The 10,807-nt window shown below is 26.3% G+C and overlaps 1 protein-coding gene across 1 annotated transcript; it reads left to right on the plus strand.

Moving 5' to 3' along the window:
* Window positions 1-873: 873 nt before the first annotated feature.
* Window positions 874-1,827, plus strand: LOC136088214 (uncharacterized). The gene is made up of 2 exons (XM_065811896.1): window positions 874-949; window positions 1,424-1,827. Exons 1-2 carry the CDS (start codon window positions 874-876, stop codon window positions 1,825-1,827), a joined length of 480 nt encoding a protein of 159 aa, XP_065667968.1.
* The last annotated feature ends 8,980 nt before the right edge of the window (window positions 1,828-10,807 follow it).

Raw genomic sequence — 10,807 nt, forward strand, 5'->3', positions numbered from 1 at the left:
AAATGTTTTTTGTATTTAATATTATTTTTTAGTTAAAAAAATGAATAGTACCCAAATCGAACTCAAAACAACAGAACGTTTTAAAGCTTGTTGGCAAACTTTGGCTGAATATCTAGGATTTAAAAATCGAGAATTTGAATGTATTAAACAAGATTATCGCAACACATATGAAAGAATGTATAGAGTGTTAAATATATTATTTCAAAAACACTATTCAGAATTCGAAGCAATAAGAGTTTTATATGAAGCACTATGGTGTTGGTCTTTAGACATTTCTACAAAAGAAACAGATCAAGAGCTTATAAACAACTTAAAAGAAAACATGGAAATGTTGCAAAACGTTTTTTACGATAATCTTTTTTGTATATTTTTATTGTAAGTTATCATTTTTTCAGCTAACTAATATATTATTAATAAAAATGAAAGAATTTATCAAAGCTTGCGGATGGTAAGAATATTTCTTTATAATTTTTTATTATAAATATTTTTTTCTACCATTTTATATATTTTTTATTATCTATGGTGAATTTATAAACGAATATAATAATTGTAGACACGATTTATTATACATCCCTTGCGAAATATCAAAAAACGAAGAAGATCTCGAAATTACAGAAGAAGATTATGAAAAATATTTAGAAGAAATGCTAGAAAAAATAGACAAAATAGATGAAAATGAATATATTGAAGAATTAAAAAACAAATGCTAAAAGAGGAATTAGAAAAAGAAATAGAACCAGTACAAAAAAGAGATTGACAAGATTAACGAAATAGATCTAGAACAATATATAATGGAAGTCATTAATAAAATGGACGAACTACCTGAACTTTACTTAAATAAATGTAAATTCTTTTTTTTAGCAAACTAAAATAATGTCAACTAATAATGAAAACTTCGAAGACATGTTTCCAGATTTTGGAGATGTATTTGAAGAAGAGCTAGTAGAAAGTGTGTCATTTAACGATATTTCTGCTAAAAATATGAACGATTACGTAGTTTTTGATATTGAAATTTTTTTCTAATAGTTTTTATGTTTGTAATGATTAGCAATTTATTTTAAATGTTAAATCTATCTGTCAATTTTAATTTAAAAAATGGCGTGTTTTTTATCATGATTTTATATAAATAATTGTTTTTTATTTTTTAAAGCAACTAATTAAAAATGTCTGCCAACATATATCCATGCTGTTTTTGCGATGTAGAATATGCTAAAGAACAACTTATTGGAACACCAAATAGAATGCTCTACATACCATTTATCTCACGAATGTTTTATATGTAAGAAAAAAGTTCAAAATTTATTAAATCACGAATGCGGTTATGAATTCCTAGATGTTTAAAAAATATGCTTTTTTTGCAATACTGCTGTGGATAATAGAGACTACTATGAGCACTCAGTAATATGTTTTCAATATTATAAAGATCAACAAATTAAATATCTTGAACAAATTATGCAAGATGAAAAGAAAAATTTAAATTATTTGAATCTTTCTGTTAACCATATGTTGCCTGGAATGAAAAATCATCAAGAAAATCCAGCTAAACAGTTCAATGATAGTAAAGAAATTTTGAACAAACAAAAACAAGACGATCAAGAAATTAAAAAACTGAAAAAAGAGAATGTCAAACTACATCAAACCCTAGAAGAAATGAATAAAGAAATCTCAGAATTAAAAAATCTCGTTTATGACAACATGTTGGTTTTAGGAAATCATGAAGAAATTCAAAATCTCAATAATGAAATAACAAAACTGAATCAAGTTGTTGAAGAAAGCAGCACAGAATTCTTGGATTTAAAAAAATTACTCAACAGGCAAAAGAAATAAAAGTAAAACAACACATCTTTAAAGAAACAAAAATTATCAAACTCGATCAAATGAATTTAAGACTACTATCAGACGAAGTTTGTTAGTTGCTACCCGTTTACACACCAGAAGGGTATCCCTGTCGCATGAAAATTTATACTCGCAGCACAAATGTAAACAATGTTGAAACATTTTATTTACACTATCACAAGTAAAAATTATATTCAAACTTTAAACGCAGTTTCTTTTGATAAACTTACTGAAGAATATAATGTAGTTGTTGGTTTCCCAAATTTTATTATACAAGAAAAACTAAAACTATTTATTATTAACTATAAGTTATTTATTACGATTACTATACCATAAATATTTCTTTGTAAAAAAACTTGTATTTTTTTAATTTTTTAAACCTTTTTTTATATTTTTTATGTAATGATTTTTTTAATGCATTTTTTAAAAAATTATTTTTTAGATTAACTAATAAAAACGAATTCAGCAGAGATTTTCAGACAAATAACTGACGAGGTCACTTCATACAACGTTAAAAATATTAGATTCATAATGAGAATTCCATATGGTATCAAAGAAAAATTAATAAACGCAATAGAAGTCATGGAGTATTATAGAACATTATGGAAGATGAGAATGGAAATGTTTACGAAACTTTGGAGAGTAAATTTTAATTTTTACTTAAAATGTTTGAAACAATTCATCGAAATGACATCGTTAAGAAATTTAAAAACAAAATACCTCGATTACCATAAGTAAAAAAACTCAAAAATTGCCGCCTATCTACTCTCTACCTAACAAATTTTATCCAACTCGAGTCGTTGAAATAAAACAAGAGGAACTTTTAAATTTTTATAACCCTTTCCAAAACCATCTGAAGCACCTGAATTACCCGAAGAACCCTATTTTCACTATTTTTTTTATTATTTTGTTATTTTATATTTGTATTACTTTTTTTAGATAACTAATTTAAAATTATCATGGGAAGCTATTGGGCTAATATCAGTAGATTAATTGAATAAGAATTTAATTCATTACACCTATTTCTATACAAACGAGCGAAAAAGAAACGAGATATAATACGAAATATCAGCAACGAAAATAAATGTCGTTTCGAATATTTGCGAAACATTTATTCTCGCATACCCGAAACACAGATTTGGTTTTATCCAAACGAACGACATTATTCTTATTATCTTTTTCAATATGACGATTTTCAATTGGATCGCATAAACATATTTACTATCGAAAGACAATCCAAATAAACCTTGAAAGATTTATGCAAAAGAATCGTGGCTCATCAAGGAATAATTTATGAATTTGAATAAAAAAAAAAAAAAATCATCTCTGTATTTGATAGAACCAAATTGCGAGAGAGTAATGGAAAAATTGAGATTTCCTTAGGTTATTATTTGCTAGTTATCGCAAAAACATTTAATTTGAAGACATTTTGGAAGAAAAAAAACATTTCCTTTTTTTTCATCTTCAAAGACGTTACCTACACAGATTATTTCAATTACTTTTTACATAAATTTTGTATTTGGCATTTCCAAAAATTCGTTTAGAAATACATTTAATGAAAGAGTTGTATTATTTAATATTAGAATATATAAAATGAGCAAATGAACAATATTATTATATTATGAACAACTGCTTTATTCATATTAATATTGTAAAACAATTCTTTAAATATTTTTTTTAGACAACTAATAAAAAGATGAAAAAAGAAGAAAGGAAAAGTTTCGAAGAATACGATTTTTATAACGAAAAGACAGTATGGTTGTGTCCACACACAAGATTATTGTTGAAACACGAAAAAATCCTAACATTGAACGATTTATGTAAAAAAATAATTAGCGTTTCGCAGATCACAAAAAGAGATTAAGTTATTTTTAAAAAATCTTGCAACTGCAATACCTATACATTATTACGATACACAATTTATTTTTTATAACGACTCGATTTGTTTATCAATTTTTTATGGTAGTTGGATGATATTTCGTTCTAGGTTAGATTTTTATTTCGCGCATTATTTTTTCATCTTACATTTGAAATATTTAATTCTCATTATCGTCTTGAATTTTTAAGCAATAAACAATATGAACAATTTAACGATTTACTAAAAGAATATTTAGATTCCCCTTTAAATTAATACAATTTTGTAATCAATCAAAAAATTTATTCATGTCAACAATATTAATTTATATTTACAGCTAGAAAATAATAAAATGAAAAATAATTATGGATACACAAATAAACTAAGAAAAAAAAAGTTGAGGAAACAGAATAAAAGGTATATTTATTTTTTATCATTTTTTTAAATAAAATATATTCTTTTTTCTAATGTTCATTTTTTTTTATAACAATCAATCTATACTTCCTTAAAATGAACAAAGAACAACTTAAAGAACCCAAAATGATGAATGAAAGATATTTTTGTGTGAAAAGGGTGGCGAATGTCAATCCTGCGAGCTACAAAGAAGAAATTAAATTTTTTGTATTATTTTATATAGAAATATATTTTTTATTACGATTTTGTCTCTTTTTTTTTCTATTTTATCAACTTTTTTTATTACTGATATTTATATAACTTTATATTATTATTTTTATCTTTTTTTAGAAAAAAATGACAAATTTATATAACAATGATGTTTTGGAAGAAACATGGCAATGTGACGAAGAATCTTTTGATCTCGTCATTCCTCAAAAAATAAAAGTGCATAAAAAAATAGGAATCAAAGGATTAGATTACATAGCATGCTATCCAAATAATAAAAAAGAACCAATAAAACCACCTATTATTTGCTCTATAAACGAGTTTATTAAAATAAAATTTGCAAAGAATAAATTGTAATTTTTTAATATTATTTTAATAAATTTTAATTTTCTAATATTATTTTATTGTAATTTTTTGCCAACTAATACAATGTGTGAAAATTATGGATGTCTCATTGAACACGCAATCACTTTGTCACGAGAAGAAGCGCTATTTATACTTGAACACGCTCAAAAGTACAATAAGACTTTCCTAGAAGAAGTCAACATTTATTGGCATTATATTGATATCAGCAAAAAATTTCACCCAAGCATGACTTTTGAAAACTTTGTGAAAGGGAATTACCCTACATTCAGACAAAAGATTGTAACTGTTTAATGAAAATTTTACACCTCAACCTATTTTTTTGTTACCGAGGGCGTCTGGGCGCATTCGCGTAAAGCGCTATAAGAAATTTTTTATTTTTTTATACAAATTTTACACCACCCTTTTTATTACCACCCTCACACCCATTACTCGAAATATAAAACTTTGGGTTCTCGGGCGCTGGCGTCTTGAAACACTTTTTCGACATTGGTCTATCATCAGAAAAATGGTTTGGAGAATGGTATAGACCTTATTCTATAACGCAATGAAAAAAAATCAGAAAAAGGTCTTTCTTATACCAAATTGTCTTATGAACAAAAAAGAAATATGTTTCTGGATTATAGTATTTTGTTTGAACCTGGTTTATGCTTTTAGTCTGCTTTTCTTTTCTCTTTGTTGGCTCGACAATGGAATGTGTCCACGATTAAAGAATGGAATCAAAAATTAAAAAAAAAAAAATATTAGCGATTTATAATCTGTGACCCATCTGACCAAAACCAGTCACATGTATAAAATTTTAAGTTTTGAGTGTGATACATATTTAAAAAGGTATAATATTCTGCTTTAAAATGATGCAAAAATTATTGCTCTGAAAATAAAGCAAAAACTACAGCTTCACCCTAGCCAATGTTATGAGCAAAAATGTAACATCTTTATTAATATTTTAAAACGAAAAAAAACTTTTTTAAGACAATAGCCTCACAAAAATCACCAAATTAACCATCAAAAAATTATTTTTTATTAAAAGTTAAGTTTGAATAGCAAAGAAAAGTTAATTATGTAAACAATTATGCAAAAAAATAAATAATGATAAAAATTAAATTTTTGAGATGTTTTGATGGTTTTCTTAATATAACATAACGCGACATCCGACTGGTTTTGGTCAGATGCGTCACATCTAAAGAAAACATTTTACAACTCTTTTTTGAAAATCCAGACGAAGAAAATATTACAGCTTTGAAAAATGTTTTGCGATATTTAAAAGAAAAATCTAAAAAAATGTCTTTTTAAACTTAATTAGATTTGTGTCACTCTTTTGCTTACGAAAATACTTTTGAACGTATTAATATTAAAATTTTAACATATAAATGATACAAAAATTCGTTTGTTGCATTCTAAATTAAAATCTCAATATAAAATTAGTCTAACAGAACTATTAAAAGTGGTATATGAAAACGCAAACATTACCAAAGACGATCAAGATTCTCAAAGAGTTTTTATCAATGAGAACGAAAGAAATAAAGCTAATCAACGTAGAAAACAATCAACACTATAAAACTTTGTATTTTTCACAAGTACAATTCTTCAAATCGCTGTAAGCATGGTTACGTGTTCTTTTTCACGTTCTGAGTGTGGACAAAAGTTTACTAGTGATAAACATCTATGTGAAGGTTATTATAAACCTGATAAATTTACGTATGGAGATTACATTAGTCATTATAATCAACAAAAATCATTTATGAGCGCTAGTAGAAATATATTTCCTTTTTTAATGACTTTTGATTGAGAAACGAGTATTACAAAACTTGAAGACATTGCTAATTCAAAAGTTAAACCCTTATCTGAACTCACTTATCATTGTCTATTATTGTTATTTAATGTATCAACAAAAAATTAGCTAGAGAATGCTTTGATTTGGATTTTATTATGAAAATGCAATTAAAAGTTTAGAAAGAAATCCTTTAATCTGTTTACCTCACTATTTTCAAAGTGGAGTATCTTTACTTCACAAAATACATAAAAGAATTTTTTGGGAAAAAATAAACTCCGCTCGTGAAAATATAGAAATACTAAAAATAGAATTGAGAGTTTATGATTTGATTGCGTTAGCAGATACTTTGGTTCGCTTTCTTTATGAAATATGTTTACCTCGTTTTCAAACTTTAAATATAACAACAGCGGTAAAAAATTTAATATGGGAAGAAGAAAATCCTTTATGTACCAATTGTAGATATCCAGCAGATAAAATTCGTTATTCTGGCATCTATAAAAACAAATTTTCCTCTTTAACTCTTTCAGAAATTGAAAGATTAAATCACGACGAATTTCGTGTTTATAACGACAAATGAATTCGAGTTGTTAATATGATGTTTCAAAGAGTGAGTCAATTGGAACTGTTTATGTTGTCCTCCGATGTACTAAATTATTCAATTCAAACACTTCTGAAAAAATAAAACAAGAATTATTCAAAGTATCAAGTTTATATTATATCTGCTGTAGATGGCACCAGCAATTTGAACACTTGCCTTCTTATAATGGTTTGTTAAGTGATTGTTTCAGAATAAATAGCAATGATCTTGTTGATTATATAAAACAAATGGCTTCTCTTATCATGTTTGAAAATCAATTTAAAATATACTTTGAAAATGACAACATTGAATTGTTAGAAGATCATTATTTTTTAATGAAAATATATCGTAAATGTATTAACGAAATATCCATACCTGCTCAATAAAAATATGGTCAGCTCAATGACTCGATTAGTATTTTGTATCTTATGACAAAATTTAAACAGCCTTCTTACAAAATATGGTTTCGTTGCATGTTGGTTTCCTTTAATAAAAAAATTGAAAAACATATATTGTTAAGAGACCTCATTCATGATGAAAAATATAGAGAAGAAGTTTAAAAGAATGTGACGTTTTACTCCATTCTTTTGAAGATTATCTAGTCATCGACCGTGATCATTATTCAGAGCAAGTATACGGTTTAGCTAATGACTATTGCAATAAAAATATAGGAAGATATAGTCATCAATTATCTTGTCCTGTTTTTGCTCACAACGCTTCTTTTAATAACCGTATTATGACTGTAAAAGGTTTAAAAATTTTTTTTGGTTTTCCCTTATACGGTCATTTAGCTGATTCTGAAGAAACACCTTTTAACGCTTTTATAAATTAAAGCGGCATGGAAGATGTTTTTGTTATATCTAAAAATGTCAATAAAGTCAATATTATCTGCATTGGTAAACATGCTCAAGTTGTCGACAGTTTGAAAATTTTAAATTGCTCGTTAGAGCAAGCAATTAGTATGTTGTCTAAAAAAGCTCAAAATTAAATTGTCAACACCATGTTGCATTATTTACGACCATTTCATCCTGAAATTAATAGTTTAACTGATAACCGAGAGTTTAGAAATCGCTTTATTAAAAAAACATAATTACCTTACTCACAAATAACAGACGAACTTTTAAACATTGAATATAAAGATATTCCAACTAATGAAGTATTTGCCCAAAACGATTAAATGAAGTCCTAAAGTTTACAAGAGGGAATTAAAAAATCAAAGATGCTAACGAAGGTTTTCAAAAGTTGTGGAATTTTTTTAATATAAAAACTTTAAAATCTTTATTACATATTTATACTGTACTACATACAGTAGTATTAGGATCTGTTATGGTGGATTTTGATGAAAGAACATTTTAATTTACGAAATTTCATATTCTTAATCATGTTAGAATTTTTAGTTATACAAGCAAATTAAATTCTAGCAAAAGTTTAATGCAAATTCAATATCCCCTTACAGACGAACATTAAAAAATGATTGAAAAGAGTATTCAAGGCGGTGTGTCAACCAACGGTACACAAAAATACGCCTTTGATACAGACTATTTTGAACCTAAAATAAAAGAACTTGATTTAAATATTGATCTATTAAAAGGTTGTTAATTTTTTATGGATGAAAATGGACAATACGGTGGAGCTCAATTAAAACCTTTACCTTTTCATATGATATATTCTTTTGATTTGAAATGCAACACTTTGGATGATGTTATTCAAAAAATCATCGTGTAAATTCAAACGGATTTTCAACAAGCGCTTTAGTTCATTCTCAAATTACCATGAGACCAGAATATCAAGATCAGTGGGAGGCTTTTTACCTGTGGTAGAAAAAGAAATAATATCGTTGCAAGGTTATTATCCTACTAAAATTGTAAACGTTATCTAAAAAATAATAGAAAATATAATATAGAAAAAGACAAAACAAATAAATTAGTCATGAAATTAAGTTCTTATTTTTTCTTATTTTTTCTCATTTTTTGAGCTAGCGGATAACGCCGAAGAGGTAATACTTTATAAATTTTTTCAACAACACATCCAGAACATGTGGTTAACCATACTAAAGTCTCTAAAAATTCGCACGTTTCGTTAAAAAAAAATGGAAAAAAGAAAAGAAGCCATTAAAAAGGAGACAAAGTAGTCGATGCTTCTTGCAAATTACAAATTACCGGACATTACGGAACATTAAGTCAGCAAATTGCACAAAAGCTAAATACTGCTTTTATCAATCACGAAGAAAAAGCTTTTCAAAACATCATTGAAAATTTTCAAAATATTCGTGACGTTTTAATTTGAGAAAGACAAATTGATGAAAATATCAAATTATTATCCCTCTTTTGCAAAATTTATTATACAACGGACCCATGTTTATTGTTGTTGAACCTGAAAGATATAAACTAAATGTTTTTAAAAAAGGTATGCTAAGATTATTATGAGTCTGCTGGTTTTAATTATGATGAATATTTGAAAGAAAATCTTCTCAATCTGATTAGCGATGTTAAAACTAAAAGTATTTCATTTCACGATGAAAACAACCATCAAGAAATGAAAGACGTCTTTGAACTTTTAAAAACAAATGATCAAAACGCTCCCATTTTAACTACTAGCGAAAAATGTAAAATTATAAAAATCTTTACGTATTGTGGCTTCGCAAATTCTATCTTATGCTAAACTTAACGCAGGATGTTTTAGTTGGATATTGGGTGAAGTTTTAAGAAATCATGGAGCTGAAAAACATTTAGTAGTGATAGATACTAATTCTATCCTTGGGTCATCATTGGATGGATTATTCCTATTATTAAAAGACTCACTTTTTACATTCCACTCTTAACGCTAAAGAAACGGATTATTTTCAAAACGAAACACCTCCTCCGTATTACATTGCTCAAGCCTTTGCAATGGGACCTAAATGTTATAGTGTTCACAGTTTCAACGGAGATAAAGAAAAAGAAAATTATTATAAAAACAGAGCTAAAGGTGTGCCTAATTTCAAACTCTTATTTTCAAACTATGTTAATGGTTTTGATACTTTTGCAGCTTAAAGATTGTTTAGAGAATTACCTTTTCCATTGGTAAAAGAAAAACAACCCATTGAACAAAATAGAATGAGTGTGAATTACAAACAACTCAAAATAGAAACACATGTTATTGACATTTTAAAAAGGTTTACTCAAAAAAATTATGTTTTTGACGACGGTATCATGACTAAAATTCGAGATCATTATCGATTGCAAGCAATACGAGAAGCTAATTTTAAAATCTTAAATTTAAAAATCTTGCCCGATATGGAAAAATTTTGCAGCGATGAACATATGCAAACATTTTTTGAAATTGAAAAATCATTATAAAGGAATCAGAACGTTATCAAACAATGAAAAGGCTTAATCAAAAAAATTGGATACCTTTATTATACGATATTAAAACAATATAAATTTGTAATTTTTTTGTAAATAAATAAAAAATGGAGTTTAATTTATTTGATCAAAAATTAACAACCCAACAACTCAAAAATAAATCAAAAGAAATTGGCTTGAAAAACTTTTAATTAGTAAAAAATACAGATAAGGAAGTTCATTATTTTAAAAATAAAGGGGCTTTTTTTACCTCACGTTTAATTCTAATCACTCTCAACGGAAGCGATTTAATTCCTGAAGAATTTTTAACTTGTTATACTCAATGTTTTCTTGAATATATAAACTTTTTATGTGAACTAAGTTGTTATGAAGACGATTGTAAACATTGTGAAAATTTCAATAGAATGTATTATAATTGTAGATGTCTTTTAGATAAA

The sequence above is a fragment of the Hydra vulgaris genome, chromosome 12 (genome assembly GCF_038396675.1).
Source record: "Hydra vulgaris chromosome 12, alternate assembly HydraT2T_AEP".
NCBI lineage: Eukaryota > Metazoa > Cnidaria > Hydrozoa > Anthoathecata > Hydridae > Hydra > Hydra vulgaris.

Bases quoted from the DNA above. Each gene is read 5' to 3' on its own strand.
- LOC136088214 (XM_065811896.1), top strand. From the start codon at position 874: ATGTCAACTAATAATGAAAACTTCGAAGACATGTTTCCAGATTTTGGA. The intron at 950-1,423 runs GTGTGTCATTTA...AATATTATAAAG, and splicing joins TGAAGAAGAGCTAGTAGAAA to ATCAACAAATTAAATATCTT.